Below are 17,518 nucleotides of genomic sequence, written 5' to 3'. Positions count from 1 at the left end.
TAAATACTCATAAGTATTGGTTATTAAAGGTAGGGGTCATAGATTGGTAAATACTCCACAACACAACAGCTTTACTCAGTGAAAAGCACTGCAGCTTTTTATGCTGTAAACATTGTTGAGAAAGGATTCCCTTAGAAGTTCAGATAATTGTTCACCCCAAAACATTTCAATCTGAGAAATGATTCATGCATATAGAACCTCAAAGAAATTTGTATTTGATACAAACAAAGTCTTACCGTCATAAAAGCATCCCCTCCAAAAGGATCGACCGACCCGAACCCTGCAATCACAAACACAGGTCAAAGGTTACAATGTATCTATCAAAACTAGTAAACCTCAAAGCGTTTTGCTCCCAAAAAAGCTTAAAAGAACACGTTGCCTTGGATCGGACGAGTTGGTCTATAAAAAGTGTTTGAAACCGTTTACTATGAAATGCATGTGGTTAGAAAGATGTTTTAAAAGTAGAATATAATGATCCACACAAGTATCACTCAAAATTGCACGGTTTTCATTTTACGTCGCGAACTAGCACGGTCAGCCGTTTATGGGAGTCAAAAATTTGACTCCCATAAATGGCCGACCGTGTTAGCCGACGAGGTAAAAAGAAAACCGTGCAATTTTGAGTGATATTTGTGTGGATCATTATATTCTACTTTTACAACATCTTTCTAACCATATCGATTTGATAACAAACGGTTACAGAATGCTTTTCAAAGACCAATCGACGGATCTAAGGCAACATGTTCCTTAAAGGGAGACTCTACATTACATGTATAAACCCTAGCTCATCTAACTTGATTTCCATCTTGTTTTAGAGGCTATCTCAAGCAGAAAAAGTAATGCTTATCAGAATAAGGGTACCACCAAACCTACCAAGTCACATGTACAATCTGTGACTGGTATCTTGGACCCAATTTCATAGAGTTGCTTAAGCAAACAAAATTGCTTAAGCAAAATAATCTTTGCCTTGTAAAATCAGATTACCGGCTAAGACTCCACTCAATTGTTATGCTAAGTAGTAAACAACAGCTTAATATTAGTCCCATACAATGTACATGGCATGAAATTTTTGCCAGTAACATGTGTAAAATAAGCAAGCTATTTTCGTGCTTAAGCAAATTTTTTGCTTAAGCAGCTCTATGAAATTGGGCCCTGATCAGTACCAGAAGTGGCACTACAAGAAAAAGAACAGCGTAGAATAGATTAATTAGTTCACTGTTGTGTAAAAAGCATCTGATAGGTTTTGAAGCATCTTAGAATTGACCCCTTGCAAGCGCGTCACACGCGGCAACTGATGCCACGCTCACCATGTTGGTGGTCAAAAGGCTTACGTGTAAACACACCGCATCACCTAAAAATGCGCACTTCACTGAATAACACACGTTGACATTGACCATCAAAATGGCGCATCCAAGATTATTCTGATGATGACGTCAGGTGAAATGGGTCAATATGTACCTAGAGGAGGGTTTAGGTAATCTAGGAAGCAAAGTACAATGAAAAGTAAAATCTCACCGTCAGTCTTTGTACTTCCTCCTGCCTTGAAGGGGTCATCGCTTTTGAACAGATTCTCGGCTCCTGCTCCAGGTGTTGCTGAAGATGCAAAGGGATCATCAGTGGATGTCTTAGAACCAAAAGGGTCACCACTCTTGAAGGGGTCAGAGTTCATATCACTGAAAGGGTCAGGGGTCACTTTTGAGTTGAACGGATCGGAAGATGTACTTGGAAAGGGGTCAGACGATGTTGAGTTTGTGAAGGGGTCAGGGGTCGCTGAATCCTTGAAAGGGTCAGGCGACGTTGAGGTTTTGAAGGGGTCAGGGGTCGTTGACTCCTTGAAGGGATCAGGGGTCGTCGACTCCTTGAAGGGGTCAGGGGTCGCTGTTTTGTGGAAGAGGTCAGGGGGTGTTGAATCCTTGAAGGGGTCAGAGGTCGTTGAGTTCTTAAAGGGGTCAGCACCGAACGGATCTGAGGAGAAGCTATCTGACTTAAATGGATCTGTGAGAGGAAACAAACATTGAGATTTTAAAAAGTCTGAGACGTGGATCCAGATCTTAGGAGGTGTTTTGCTGAAGCGTTAGCATATTTCACAGGTTATCGAGAAAATTTAAGGCGGACAGCTGTATATTCAATATGGATTTGCATTGTAATGTCACTCATTTTCATAGGTCAGAACCAGAAGTTTTGCATGCCTTTTTGTGTGCTTTACGGTTTGCAGCATTATGAATTGGAAGCTCACGCAGTTCACACAAAATGAAACTAGCAGCTCTATGAAATAAGCAGCTCTATGAAATTGGGCCAAGGGAGTACAGACTCCTTGCAAAACCTCACATCTGCCTATCCTGGGTGTTATTTTGGGTGTTAAATTCATATACAAACATGCGCAAAAGAGAGTTGCTACCCAAAACTATGTGCATTGTTCGAAGGCACGTTCTGTATCGTGTTAGAAATCAGAAGCTCCCCCTTGCATAACGCAAAACGCTACAGGTATGCTGAGGTCACGCGCACGTTATTATGCACAGAGAACAGCTATTGTCTAATGATCTGCCTCCTTTTTGAGAGTTTGGTGTCATATACAAAATGTCTATTGTAGTCCATTACGTATTGCTTACCATCTTTAAAAGGATCTTGAGATTGAAATGGGTCGCTCGATGATGCATCAGCAAAATTAGCAAATGGGTCTCGGCCTTTGAATGGATCCTCCTGGTAGGATAAACAACACATGCAAAATCAATCTCAAACAAAAACTAGTCTTTAAAGCCATTGGACACTATTGGTAATTACTAAAAATAATTATCATCATAAAACCTTTCTTGGTTACGAGTAATGGGGAGAGGTTGATAGTATAAAACATTGTGAGAAACAGCTCCCTCTGAAGTGGCGTAGTTTTCGAGAAAGAAGTAATTTTCCACGAATTTGATTTCGAGACCTCAAGCATCTGAAAGCACACAACTTCGTGTGACAACGGTGTTTTTTCTTTCATTAATATCTTGCAACTTCGACGACCGATTGAGCTCAAATTTTCACAGGTTTGTTATTTTATGCATATGTTGAGATAGTCTTTGACAATTACCAATAGTGTCCACTGGCTTTAATTTGACATCGTGTTTACTTACAAATTTTAAACTTTATTCACTACAGTGTTTGCAAAGCCCAAATTACGGGAGAAAATCCACAATAATACAGGAAAATGTTTACTGGACCAGGGCCCAATTTCATAGAGCTGCTAATCACACAAATTTGCTTAGCATGAAATTCCGGGAATGCCAACCCAATTTCCATGTGGTTTTCAGGATAAGCACACAACAGCTGAATACCAGTCACAACCAATATGCAACAAATGGAAATTTTGTTGGTAATCCTGTTTTTATCATGGAAGAAATTTCATGCTAAGCTAATTTTTTGTGCTTAGCAGCTCTATTAAATTGGGCCCAGATGTCATAGTAAAGGTCTGAACTGTTTAAATTTCAACCAGCACTGAGAAAAGATTTATCCAATTTGTACTATGGGTAAGTATTCTTCAATACTCAACAAAAAAGTTTTTATCAGAATGAAAGTCAACATTTGAACAAAAACGCTAGACCAGTGGGGTGGATTTCACAAAGGTAGTCCTAACTTAGGACTAGTCCTAGGCAATGCCAAGAGATAGGACCAGTCCGAAGTTAGGATGAGTTACTGGTCCTAACTTAGGACCAGTCCTACCTCTTAGCATTGCCTAGGACTAGTCCTAAGTTAGGACTACCTTCGTGAAATCCACCCCTGGACTTGTCCAGTCATGAGGTTACTGGCTCGGTGCTGAAATCACCGGCCCAGGCCTGTGGTCCAGTGTAAATTTGTAGCCATGGTTAGAGAGTAGATTAGTCTGATGAAACGGTGAAAATGACTGCTACCGTGCGAGGTGAGTGCTGCCAAAACCATTCAGTATCAAAACTGACGTACAAGAAAGGCTTATAATATTTATGGCTGTGTCAAATAATGTATGAAGTAATCAGTGGTAAACTGTGATTAGTACAAAAGCCATTAGTCATGCACCAGTGCCAATTTCAATTAGTGGTATTGCATTTACAGGCTTTACGTTAGTACTAGTCATCTTAGGCCCACACACCGCCCACCAAAAACAAAACAGTCACAGACAGTGTTCATTTTGTTTGTGTGATCAACATTACACATGGTATAACAAACCCGTGAAAAATGTGGGCTGAAGAAAATTGTGCGTGTCAGGAGCAAATAGTGTATTTCAGCATGTAAACGCATAAGGGAATCAATGTGTGGTGAAGAGGTTTTCAACTAGTGGTTTAATCCCAATGAGGCCTGGTTCTTGATAATTTTACCGAGACAAAGTCGAGGTAAATTATCAAGAACCAGGCCTCGGCGGGTTCAAACCACTAGTTGAAAACCAATTCCAAACACTTTGATTCCCATTCATAAATACCTTTTTGGTCAAAAACATCAACACTTTTTGGTCAAAAAGTAAAAGAAATGCAAAAATTACAATTGTTCAATGATTTCTTTCAACACAACACCCCTCCAGCTATGAAATGGTAAAGCCCTCCGCTGCCCTCGGGTAAACAACTCCTTATAAGGGAATGCTGTGCGCGTCGCGCGTATCACGTGATGTGGCACAACTGTTTCAGCCGTCGCTCTCGACCAATAGGAATGAAGAAACTGTCTTATAAGAACAGGTGCAAGCTCGCGTGTCACGCCCGTGTTTCAACACTTTTTACTGGTCATAAACAAAGGTTTATACACACCCACGTGACGCGCTCTCCACCAATAGGAATAGCCAAACTGTCTGAGGTATTTACGAATGGCCATTAATCTCTGCTTATGCAGCTTAATGTTCCTTAACGGGGGGGCAGTCCCTCAAACCTACCTTGAACTCTTCATCAGTTTGTCTCAGCTCTGAGCTTACACTAAATCCACTTACACTACTCACGGGACTATTACCAGCCTGATTCGAAATGGAGATAAAATAGTCATAGCATCACTACAGCACTACGGCATGGGTTATTACTACAATGGCATGCATGCAGTTGTTAGACATGAGGGTGGTAGTCAAAGACGCCAATTCAATGTGGTTTTTTTTTTTTTTTTTTTTTTGGGGGGGGGGGGTTCCTGCTGTTTTGATGATGCATACGAAATGTCTTTGTCTAAATCCTTCAGTATAATCGTTACAAAATGCCCTGACATTGCAATATTGTTGTTCTTTTCTTCAATCAAATTTTGCCAGGAAAATCGAAAAAACAGAAATAACAGTAAATGCAGATGGTGAAGTTGCTGAGTGTTTGGTGGTGTTGCTAGGTGCATGATGGTATTGCTCAGCGTGTGTGTGATGTTGCTGGGCATATAATGATAATAGTTTGGGGGGCTAATCATCCTTACTCGCAGCTAAGAGCTGAATTGCGAAGGACGCGGCTACAACGTGTTCGAGAAGCAGGCATGCAGCTGCCAGCCACATCAACCCATTATGACCACGGAGCACAGCCATGATCGAAAGTGTTTGATTTTTCCTGAGGGAGGAAAACCGGATAGTCTTGAAAACCCTCGTGGCACAGCAGAGAACCAACGCACAACTCAACTCACAAATGGCCCCGACCCGGAAATCGAACCGGGGTCACCTTGGTGAGAGGCGAGTGCTTTACGCACAAGCCAACCGTGCCACCCTTGGTGATATGGTGATGTTGCTAGGCGTATGTGATGTTGCTGGGCATATGGTGATGTTGCTAGACATATGGTGATATTGCTGGGCGTAGACTATATGGATGAGATATCTAAAAAGGGTTTAAGCACGGCAAGGAACCACAGCTTCAACCAAATACCGAAACATAAGCTTTTGGAAAATTCCAATAGTCTGAGCTAAATGTGAAGTTAGAGAAAATGATCCTTTCCATGTTTGAGTTTGTTGGAACCCAGCTACATTTTGCATGGTTAGCAAGTTTTTTTGTATGCAATCAGTCAGTTTTCTTAAAAGGGTTTAAGCACGGCAAGGAACCACAGCTTCAACCAAATACCGAAACATAAGCTTTTGGAAAATTCCAATAGTCAGAGCTAAATGTGAAGTTAGAGAAAATGATCCTTTCCATGTTTGAGTTTGTTGGTAACCCAGCTACATTTTGCATGGTTAGCAAGTTTTTTTGTATGCAATCAGTCAGTGTTTTTGCAAAGCTTTTTATTCCATTTAGGGTTGTTTCCAATTGGTAGGAGTTTTAACCTTAAGAAACTGCCACCAAAAGAAGCAGGGAGAGTGAATTTCCAAGTACATATGAAAATATATATCCATATTGTTACATAATAAAACAACGGGGCAATTTTAAAAGTGTATGTGCTTTTGGACTTTGGCAATGTAGAGTGTTAATACGCAAAAGCTGATCCCACTTACCGTTGCTCTGTTACTGAACGCATCTATATCTGTGGACGGTAATCTATTATGATGGTGAGGTAAGCCAAGGTCTTCATGCCCTTGCAGTACACCGCTCTGGTTGTTGTTAGCGTGAGGCGCCAGGCTGGTTAGGGGCGCCTCAAACTGAAGGATCTGACCGTTTAGCTTGTTCTTACTCTCCACAAGACTCTTCAGTTTGGTTTGCAGCTAGACGCGGGGAAAAAAAGACAATCGGAACAAGAGATTATAAAAAATGTAATGATATCAATTAACAAGTCATTGCGACTAGCTCAAACACTATGCATAAGTTTAACACAAAGTGGAGGTTTACGGTTTAATTAATTATTCATTGTTTCTTGATAATTTTTTTTTTCCTCTAATTTTGGTTTGTATGTTCGTGTGTTGTTGTGAGTGCATATTATGTATGAAATATAAAAAAAGTGCTTGCACTTATAAAAAATTACAAAAATTAAAAAAAACTAAAAAAATCTTTAATAATTTGTTAAACATTGGGATGTTTAATCGAATAAACGTGTTTGCGTTCTGAAATTAAATTAAAAAAAAAAAAAAATAAATAAAAATTAATAAGCCAGCAATCGATCTTAGCAGTGGTCAAATTATTACAAAAACTACAACCTTGAACCCAGGGCGTTTTCTAACATAGACAATCGCCCGCAACTTTTTTCATTAGCCCGTTATGTAATAAGTGCAAAACAAATATTTGAAAAGTATTGACAAAAATTCAAAAACTCATTTGGTCTTTCCCCTAATTTCTGCCCTTAATAATACGTTTGGTTACATTGTGCAAGGCGTGTCATGGCCGAGCGGTCAAGAGCACCGGATTCAAGCTCTGGTGTTTGATCAGCAGAGTGTGGGTTTGAATCCCGGTCGTGACACTTACTACTTAAAATTGGGGAGGTAGTGCCTTCTGCTCTACCGGCCAGACTTCGAATTGATGATACCCAAGCCTACATTCGTATGGACTGTGAAAGGGGCAACCCTGTCTCAGCCCAAGAAGTAGGTGGCAACGGCCTCTGAAACGGAGGCCATTGCCTTCATTGCCCTGGTCTTGGCCTTGGTGCCCTTTCAAAAATTCCCATAGACTTTAAGATTTTCCAATGGAAGTGCCCTTTTCAAAATGAAAATGGCCTTGCCCACTCAAAGATGAAATTCCAGGCCTGTAAATTGTAGCCAACACATTGTAGTGGCCTTCCGGCCTTGTGTGTCTGGTGACTTGCATAAAAACAATTCTTTTTAAAGGGGGTCTATAACAGTTTTTGAGTACCTGTTGCAGTTCTTGTTCTACTCCTTTGGTGGACTGCACTACCAAGTCTAGATGCGTCTTCCCTGATTCTAGCTGCTGCTCCAATTGGACCTCTTCCTGTCTTAAAGTAGTCAACTCTACACGAGCTGAGTTTAATTCCTCTTCCTGAGCCTAAGAGACAACAAATTATACAAATTGTTATTTTAGATCCAGGGTCCAGATCCAGTGCAATGTATTTATCAATTTTGTAATGGAAAAACTGAGATTTAAAGGCAGTGGACACTATTGGTAATTACTCAAAATAATTATTAGCATAAAACCTTTCTTGGTGACGAGTAATTGGGAGAGGTTGATGGTAAAAAACATTGTGAGAAACGGCTCCCTCTGAAGTGCTATAGTTTTCGAGAAAGAAGTAATTTTCCACAAATTTGATTGCGAGACCTCAGATTTAGAACTTGAGGTCTCGAAATCAACCATCTAAACGCACACAACTTCGTGTGACAAGAGTGTTTTTTTCTTTCATTATTATCTCGCAACTTCAATGACCGATTGAGCTAAAATTTTCACAGGTTAGTTATTTTATGCATATATTGAGATACACCAAATGTGAAGGCTAGTCTTTGACAATTACCAATAGTGTCCACTGCCTTAAAAAAAAAGAGAAAATCAGCTGATCGGAGGAAAAGTTGCATGCCTGTGCCAACAGGCTAGTCTTCTGTGAGCTAACTCAGTTATTAATTTTATCAGCATCTTTTGATTCTTGGTACTGATGTTTATACTCTGGTAACAAAGTTGTGGGTTCGAATCTCCAGCTAACTGCTGATTTCACAATGACTAGAATAAATATTGTCATCTAGTTACTGAATCACAATTTCTTGATTTGTGCAATTCATAATCATAGACGTTAAACCAGTGTTTGTATGAGAGAGATTGGTTGTTGCCAACTTGGTGTTTATATCCCCTTGTGGGAGATTGCCGAATTCCCTTGATAGGAAGATCATCTAAACAAACAAACAAACAAACAAACAAACAATTGATCTTTTAATCTCTATATTTAATCCCCTACCTTCAGGCTAGTCTCCTGGGAGCTAATCTGATTCTTGAGATTATCTACATCTTGTTGTGTCTCTTGGCACTGTTGTTTAACCTCGGCTAATAATGCTTCCAGCTTAGTGCGCTGCTGATCCAACTCCCCTAGTCTCTTCTCAGCGTCTGCTTTTTGTGTTTCTAGCTGCCTGGTCTGCAATGTGGACTTTTCCAATTCACTTTGAAGTCCCTTGAACAATAAAGAGGACAGATATAGACCTTATGCACATGACGTCAATTCAGTAGGGCGCCCTCACCTAGAGGTCAAAAGGAGGTTGTTCATTGGCCAATCCTGTGCGCCGCGTGTACAAATCTGTGCGTTTCGATTGTTTCGTCACCGTTTTTCCACTAAGATGGGCGCTGGTCGACGTCAATGCATAAGGTCTATTATCAGCAAATACATAAACACAACCCAACCACAACTTAAGTGTTTTGTTGTCACTTTGTTGAACAAATTTTTGGTTGAACAACAAAATTTTGACTGAAGCGGGATTCAAAATGCAACCTCCAGACTACCGTGTACGCGTGCTCTACCAACTGAGCTTTCTAGCCCTTATGCTGGCAGTCTCCATAATTTGTCAATATCTTTGCTCAATGGGCTAGTCAGAAGCAAACGCGCTGTGGTCTTGATGAAATGGCGGTATATAAAACATTTTTTGTAAGTATGTATGTAAGCCAAGCGACTGTTAAAGACACTGGACACTATTGGTAACTGTCAAAGACTAGTCTTCTCACTTGGTGTATCTCAACATATGCAACCTGTGAGCTCAATTGGTCGTCGAAGTTGGGAGATAATAATGAAAGAAAAAACACCCTTGACACACAAAGTTGTGTGCTTTCAGATGCTTGATTTCAAGACCTCAAAATCTAATTCTGAGGTCTCTAAATCAAATTTGTGGAAAATTACTTCTTTCTCAAACACTAGGTTACTTAAGAGAGAGCCGTTTTTCACAATGTTTTATACCATCAACCTCTCTCCATTACTCGATACCAAGTAATGTTTTATGCTAATAATTATTTTGAGTAATTACCAATAGTGTCCACCGCTTTTAACCATCGTATAGCCAGGGACCACACCCAAGTTTATGATACAACCTGGTCACAAGCAGCAGATGGATCACCTAAAGGGGATGCGACTTCTTAATTCAAATAGTACATTGAGTGGCTCAGAGTGGAACGGGAGGAATATTATCGCAAGGTAAAATTTGGACTGTTCCATTTCACGAGGCGAAGCCAAGTGAAATGGAAGAGTCCAAATTTTACCGAGCGATAATATTCCTTCCATTCCACGAATTAAAGCCACTCAATATTTGTTTTATACAATGAACATATAGATCCTTGTCATTTGATCTATTTTTAAAGTATAACATTATGAAAAATCACACAAATTACTGACAACCAAAAATCATATAGCGCCGCCTAGCGGCAACAATGCATAATTCGGATTACAACCTTTTTCACAGGTGCTCCTTTGTTTTAGCAGTGGCGCGGCGGCGCTGTACTGCTCAAAAACATTGGGAACAAGGATGATCCTAACTGTTGAATGGGAAATGCTATTCCCCATGGGCGAATAGGTCTTTTTGATCGCCAGTGTGGATGGGAGTAGTAGTGAATGTCACGTGAAGTAAGTTCCACCAATCAAATGACAAGGATCTGTATGTCAGTTATATACATTGTAGCAAGTCATAAACCACACGATAAACTGACTAGGTAAATTTCTTTGTTCAACCCTACATCAACAAAAATTTACCCAGTCTGTTTTCCATGTGGTTAATTACTTGATGTTTGTTAAAGCAAATCAGACAAATTTGTAACATTTTTATTTATTTTAAGCTTGCGCAAAAAGCGCATCAAAAGCGCACCTCTCCCGATTGTTTGCTCCTTACCTGTACTTCCAGCGTCTTCATCTTGACATGTTCTTCTTTGGTTCTGATATTAATCTGGAGCTGTCCTTTCTCTTTGCTCAGACTTTCTATTTCTTTACTGATTGCATCTAATTCTTTAATTGCCGAGAAATCGCCAGCAGCTAAATCCTAAAAAAACAAAAACAAAAACAAGAATGGTGTATTGACAAACACAATTGCCCCGATGAGATAAAAGATGTTATGTCAGATTTTTGGCCCCAAACATTAAAAAAAATTTTTTTTTGAGTGAATGGTATTTCAAAGAGTATCACCAGCTCTAACAAAAACAAGTTTTTAAAACTTTTACTTTTAGTGGTCAGGAACCATGACAAAAATTTAAAACGATTCTTATAAAACACATAAGAATTGGTCACGTGATATATTGTCGGGATGCTGACAAAAAATAAGCACTTTATTTCACTGCTGCTAATAATTGGCGTAATTTTTTTTAGCAATGGCTCAAACGAAAGCTTGTAACTTTCTCGACCCCAATCAAAATACCTGTTGAATTTTAAATCAAAATTTTTGGGTCAAATCTGCCAAAAATCTGACATAGCATCTTTAACCTCATTCTTAAGTAATTACTTGTAATCTTTTTTTTTTTTTTTAAGCCATAATGACCTTGACATTTGTCCCCCCCAAAATAGGCTTCTGGGGGATCCCTAGACCAATCCACACAAGTGCGGAGGTAAAATGCCAAGTCCTTCTTGAGGTATCACCCTGACAACATTTCTTTTGTTTTAGCCATAATGACTTTAAACTTAGGGGGGTCCAAAAACAATAGGCTTCTGGGGGATCCCATGATAAATCCACAAGCCAAATTTGGAGTTGATACGGCAAGTCCCTTTAGAGTTATTGCTCGGACAACATTTCTTTTTGTTTTAGCCACAATGAGCTTTATATTTATCTGAGGGGGGTCCAAAAACAATAGGCTTCTGGGGGATCCCATGATAAATCCACAAGCCAAGTTTGGAGTTGACACGCCAAGTCCTTTAGAGTTATTGCTCGGACAACATTTCTTTTTGTTTTAGCCTTAATTACATTAACATTAATCTTAGGAAGTTCAAAAACAATATGCTTCTGGGGGAACCCTAGACCAGTCCACAAGCCAAGTTTGGAGTTGATACATGTACGTTTGTTTTGTTTTAGGGTATCACCTATCTTGTCATTATCTTTGTTCAGGGTGCAGGTGTTCTTGTTCTACATGGAGCTGCCAATACACTAATTGTTTCATGGATAAAAAAAGTTGAGTTTAAAACCACTGTTACCAGCCTTACCTGTAATCCACCAGCAGCAGCTTTTCCTGGTTTGGGTCTTAGTGTCGGTGGAACCATCTCAGGTGTTAATGCCTGCGGTGGGTTGGTACCTGACTGAGCTTGCGCTACTAGGTACATCGCTAATGCAAACTGTTCTGCATTTAACTGCCCCGTTTGCTTTGTATCGCATAAGTTCCTGTCATTAAAGAGGAGAGAGAGAAAATTGGGAGCTTGCCAGAAATTCCTCTCACATATCTTAAAGGAACACGTTGCCTTGGATCGGACGAGTTGTTATGAAATGCATATATGGTTAGAAAGATGTTTTAAAAGATGCTTACTTGCGCCACATCACATGGTAAACTTCTGGCCTCGGGCCTGCAGTCCAGTGTAAAATTTGAGCCCTGATTGATTAATTCTAATTGTGAAGCCAGGGACTCCCAGAAAAGGGAACTTAATCACTATACAAAACCAGGTTTCCGTTTTAGATGTGGGAGGAAAACTCCCAGAGAATCATTCCAGTGAAAACACACACACTCAGATAGGGAACGAAAACAAAATCAACATAGTCAGATAGTGCCCCTAGTGGGATTTGAACCGAGTCCGAATTGTGAAGCCAGGGACTCCCAGAAAAAGGGAACTTAATCACTATACAAAGCCAAGAACCCCACGGAAGAAGTTTAAGTTTTAGACGAGGGAGGAAAACTCCCAGAGAACTATTCTCTGGAAAACCCACCCAGTCAGGTAGGGACTGGAACCCCATCCACATAGTGCCCCCGGTAGGATTTGAACCGAGGTCCTTAAGGTGGAAGGTGGGGAAAAATACCACTACACCAACCCCAAAGCCTGATGAATCTAAACCAGAGTTTCTAAGTTGACAAAACAGCCATCTCACAGCGTGTGTTTGTGCGGCCATTTTGTAAGTTGAACAAACAGCATCGCGTGAGCGTCCAATAAAAAAAACCTAAACGTGTATTTCATATTCAACGTGCATACAGAATGGCGCTTGTCATCTTGCAGCCCGTCGCGTTTGTGCAAGCAGCATCACCAGTGCGCCCTCTAGTTCTTATATATAACTCTATGATCTAAACCTACCATATCTGAGCCAATATAGCTTGTGGTAATCCTGAATTGATCAGCACGGGTCTAATCTCTTCACCGCCGACTAATCCGTCTTTATCTGTGTCAATCTGCTGGAAGATGGCGTCCGAGTTTGTCTTCTCTTGAGAAGTAACTACCCATTTACTCTGCTCCTTCAGAATAAAAAACAAGAAACAGATTATTATTTTTATTTATTCCATGTATTATTAATAATTATAATACCCAAACTTATATAGCGCCCTAATCATGAAGACAAGCTCTAGGGCGCTGAACATGGAAATACGGACAAATTAAAAATAAGAAAATACAGAATTATAACAACATGAGTAAAAATTCTTTAAAAACATTCAAGGCACTGAGTAAATACAAACTTTCAGAAAGATAGGTTACGACAGTGATGAATTTTGAGACCCAATTATGTAGCACCTACTAAGGGTTTACAAGGTGCTACGGCGCATGCAGCAGCCAAAGCCAGGAACAACGGGGCGAACCCTTTCTCTTTTTGAAAAGTGCACTGGGTTCTATGAACATGCGTTACACATATGGTTCATAAGCGAACCAAGACCCCCATGGAGAGAAGACTAGGAACGCAATATAAATAATAATTATAATAATAACAAATTCTTATGTAGGGCATTGCACAATAAACCGAATCAATGCGCTTTACATTACTCCCCTGGTCATTGGGCCAACAAACATCCCTTAAATCTTTCTCAGCTCCCATTAGGGAGTATGCAGCCCCGAGCTGCCGTGGCGCTGCGAAAGCTTTTCATTCACAACATCAACCTCAATATTCTTCTTTTTTTTGGGGGGGGGGGGATAATAGTTACTCCTGTTAAAAACAGAATATTATCTCAGAAGTCTGAAATTTCTGGTCTGTGTGAACCAACCTGTTTGGTTGCTAGTACTGGTGAGCCTTTCGGAGAGCCGTCCATGGGTATCGGAGGCGTGGCCCTCTTGGATGGTATAGCACCGGGGGGTAACACCCCTACGGCTCCTGGCATCGGTGGCTTCTTGCGCTTGGCTGGGGGCATGAGTTGGGGGCTGAGGACCATCGGTGTGGGCTCTTTCTCCAGTGCTTTGTAGACTAAATGCATCGCCTGAAAGCAGAGGGGGCAAAACATGTAACGTTCTTTATTTATCAATATAAACCACAAAGCATAACAAAGATATTGACAAAATAGGGACACCGCCAATATAGGGCTAGATAGCTCAGTTGGTAGAGCGCCGGCACGTTAATCCGGAGGTCGTTGGTTCGAATCCCACTCTAGTCGAATCCCACTTGGCTGAATTTGATTTTGAGACCTCAGAGTTAGGTTTTGAGGTTCCAAAACCAAGCATCTGAAAGCACACAACTTAGGTGATATAAATAAGGGTGTTTTTTCTTCCATTACTATCTGGCAACTTTGACGACCAATTGAGTTCACATTTTCACCGGTCTGTCATGTCTGTTATTTTATGCATTTTATGTTGAGATACACCAAGTGAGAAGACTGGTCTTTGACAATTCCCAATAGTGTCCAGTGTCTTTAAGGACACAAGTGACACAATGCCCCAGCAAGAGTCAAGACTCGGATAGCGACTTACCACAGCGAACTCGTCTTTGTCTAACAATCCATCTTTATCAATGTCACTCAAATCCCATATCTACAGGTCAAGGATAAAAACATAACAACTTTCAGCAAATAACAGTTTTACTGACTTGATTTATTGTTTTGTCGGTAAAAAAAGACTGAAAGGCAAGAAAGATTTGGACGTACTATCTTAGGATTATTAGCACCTTTAATTGAATGATGGCCAATACATTCTTTGCAGCTACATGCAATTAACCCTTTATACCATAGCAGCCATACCATGACAACCAGCTTGTACCAAAATACCCTTTTGACCTATTTTTTACCTACATTCACATATTTATAAAGGTCAAATGCAGTATGTTAACATAGCATCCCAATTTCTAAATACAAAGGCATAAATAGTATCCCAATTTCTAAACACAAAGGCATATATTTTTCTATTTCATGTTATTTTCTGTGAACATTTTTACTTACAAAACTTGATTGAAGAAATGAACAATATAAGCAATGTTTCGGCATTTTGTGATGATATACAGAAATGAAAGGAAAACATTTTGGTTCGAAATTTCGCCCCAAGCTAAATTCTTTACAGAAAAGAATATGACAAAGGGCTATAACAACATACAAGTTATGCAGGTAGAAAAACTGAACAGTGTTTTTGCCAATAAAGACAACAATTGAAGTTCATGAAAACGTAGTAATGTAGACGTGGATCATAGTGCCATGATTGTTATTTATTATTCATTCTAGTTTTGAAGCAAAGGATTTTCAGAAAAGCGAACCTAAACACGAGAGCAGAAAAGGAGGAAGTTTCAGTTTTAAAGGAACATGTTGCCTTGGATCGGTCGAGTTGGTCTTTGAAAATCGTTTGTAACCTTTTTTTATGAAATGTATATGAGTAGAAAGAAATTGTAAAAGTAGAATACAATGATCCACACAAGCATGCCTCAAATTGCACGGTTTTCCTTTTATCTCGTCGACTAACACGGTCGGCCATTTATGGGAGTCAAATGGCCGACCGTGTTAGTTCGCACAGTAAAAGGATAATCACGCAATTTTGAGGCAAACTTGTGTGGATCATTGTATTCTACTTTTAAATCATCTTTCCAACCATATGCATTTTGAAAGTAAGGGTTACAAACGCTTTTTACAGAACACATCGTCCGATCCAAGGCTACATGTTCCTTTAAGATGTGGGAGGAAAACCCAAGAGAGTTACTCCAGGAAAAGCCCACGCAATCTGGCAAGGAATGACAACACAATTCACATACTGGCCCCCAGTAGGATTTGAACCAGGCCCCAAGTTCATAGCGCTGCTAAGCACGATAATTTGCTACTTAGCATGAAATTTCATCCTTAGTAAAAAAAACAGGATTACCAACCGAATTTCCATTTTCTTGCATTTCCTAGTTATTTGTATTCAGCGGTTGTATGGTTATCTTGAAACTCACGTAGACATTTGGTTGGGAAACCCTGTTTTTATCCAGCCAAACATTTCATGCTAAGCAAATTTTTGTGCATCGCAGCTCAGTGAAATTGAACCCCGGTCCTAGATTCATTTGGGTCAAACTTGAATTAAACAAAAGTAAAAGAACTCACCCGGCTGAGTACATCCACCGGCAAGTTCGAGTTCATGAAGACAGTCCGGACTTTATCTCCAGACAATTTGTTCTCGATCGGATTCAACCCTTCAAAGATCGTATCGTATTTCGACTTCTCCTCCGGCTGAAGGCACCACATCAAATGTCAAAAAAAAACACAAAAACAAAAATCAAAGATTAAAGTCTGGCATTTAGAAACGAAAAGTACAAATTGTTCTTGCGAACAATATGTTAGAGTACTAAGTAGGTAAAGTATACAGAAAATGTTGATGAGATATTGAACATAGCTTTTAAAGGGTTCTGACGATTTCACCAAAATTTTCCTTACTTAGGATTTATCGCACAGAGTTAGTGCACTTAGCAAATGCGCAATCGCGTCTGCATCACACACCGATTAGCTGTGTTCAAAACAGCACGATATTCCCTCATTTTGCCAATAAAAATATAAGAGCGCACATGCTATGTGCAATTTATGGGAAGGGTCTATTCTCGTGCGTATTCATGTATCAGACCTGTTTAAGAATTTGGATGTGATGTGAAAGGGTTTCGGGTAAGGTTACAACTTACCGAGACAGACCATGACGTTTCTGGTGGGCCCCCAGTCATTGGAGGGGTGACGGAATGGGACGAAGCAGCTGCTGATCCTTGCTGTGGGTAAAGAGTACATGAATAGTAATAACAACAGTAATATACACATATTGACTGGCAATGAGGTCACTAGTGTACGTCTATTCCCCCCCGAGGGACTTTGAGTGACCAGAAGAGGGACCTACTATAACACAGCTCAAACTTAAATGTGAAATAAGAACAGAAATCTGGAAAAGAAAGGAAATTTTGTAGTTGCTGTTCACGGTTCAAGTCAAGAGAGGGCGCTGTAACCAGGCACTAATTTCAAAGACTAGTGCCCGCTCGGGAACTAGTTCCCGCAAATCATGCGCGCCAGTGACTATACTATATTAGTTCATGCCACGTGACCAGAATACAGAACCAGCAAGAGGTGTGTTATAACAACATTTAGAAAAGCGCCTTTTCTCACATGAGGCAACTTTTACAGGCAACTAAGAGGCAACCAACTTCAGTGTATCCATGCTATGGGACCACTTTGGTTGCCTAATGGTAAATTTGTCAAAAAAAGTCTAACAATCCAAAGAAAAATTAAAATGTGAATACCTTAAGATTGCCTGAAATTGGTTGCCTGCAAATTGTCTTGTGTGACATGGTCCTATGACTCAAATATTGACCCCGAACAAAGATATTGACAAAATAGGGATACTGCCATCATAGGGCTAGATAGTGTAGCTCAGTTGGTTGAGCGCCCGCACGTTAATCCGGAGGTCGTTGGTTCGAATCCCATTC

General features: G+C 40.1%; 1 protein-coding gene across 4 annotated transcripts in view; it reads right to left on the bottom strand.

Annotated features, from left to right (window-relative positions):
- Positions 1–17,518, bottom strand: part of LOC139946495 (uncharacterized) — a 43,527-nt gene that overhangs the window by 3,772 nt on the left and 22,237 nt on the right. For 3 of the 4 annotated variants that reach the window (XM_071944172.1, XM_071944171.1, XM_071944174.1), the window contains exons 5-18: positions 16,730–16,810; positions 16,161–16,286; positions 14,572–14,631; positions 13,875–14,084; positions 12,979–13,136; positions 11,908–12,082; positions 10,613–10,759; positions 8,707–8,916; positions 7,662–7,811; positions 6,377–6,583; positions 4,871–4,948; positions 2,610–2,700; positions 1,516–1,995; positions 237–280 (exon numbers count right to left, since the gene is read on the bottom strand). In XM_071944172.1, the coding sequence (XP_071800273.1) occupies positions 237–280; positions 1,516–1,995; positions 2,610–2,700; positions 4,871–4,948; positions 6,377–6,583; positions 7,662–7,811; positions 8,707–8,916; positions 10,613–10,759; positions 11,908–12,082; positions 12,979–13,136; positions 13,875–14,084; positions 14,572–14,631; positions 16,161–16,286; positions 16,730–16,810 (2,217 nt within the window). The remainder of the gene's footprint in view (positions 1–236; positions 281–1,515; positions 1,996–2,609; positions 2,701–4,870; positions 4,949–6,376; positions 6,584–7,661; positions 7,812–8,706; positions 8,917–10,612; positions 10,760–11,907; positions 12,083–12,978; positions 13,137–13,874; positions 14,085–14,571; positions 14,632–16,160; positions 16,287–16,729; positions 16,811–17,518) is intronic. The other variant, XM_071944173.1, reaches the window with a different exon arrangement.

The sequence above is a fragment of the Asterias amurensis genome, chromosome 13 (genome assembly GCF_032118995.1).
Source record: "Asterias amurensis chromosome 13, ASM3211899v1".
NCBI classification, from domain to species: Eukaryota; Metazoa; Echinodermata; class Asteroidea; order Forcipulatida; family Asteriidae; genus Asterias; species Asterias amurensis.
The sequence above is the reverse complement of the archived record's forward strand: the minus strand, read 5'-3'. Positions and strand labels throughout refer to the sequence as shown.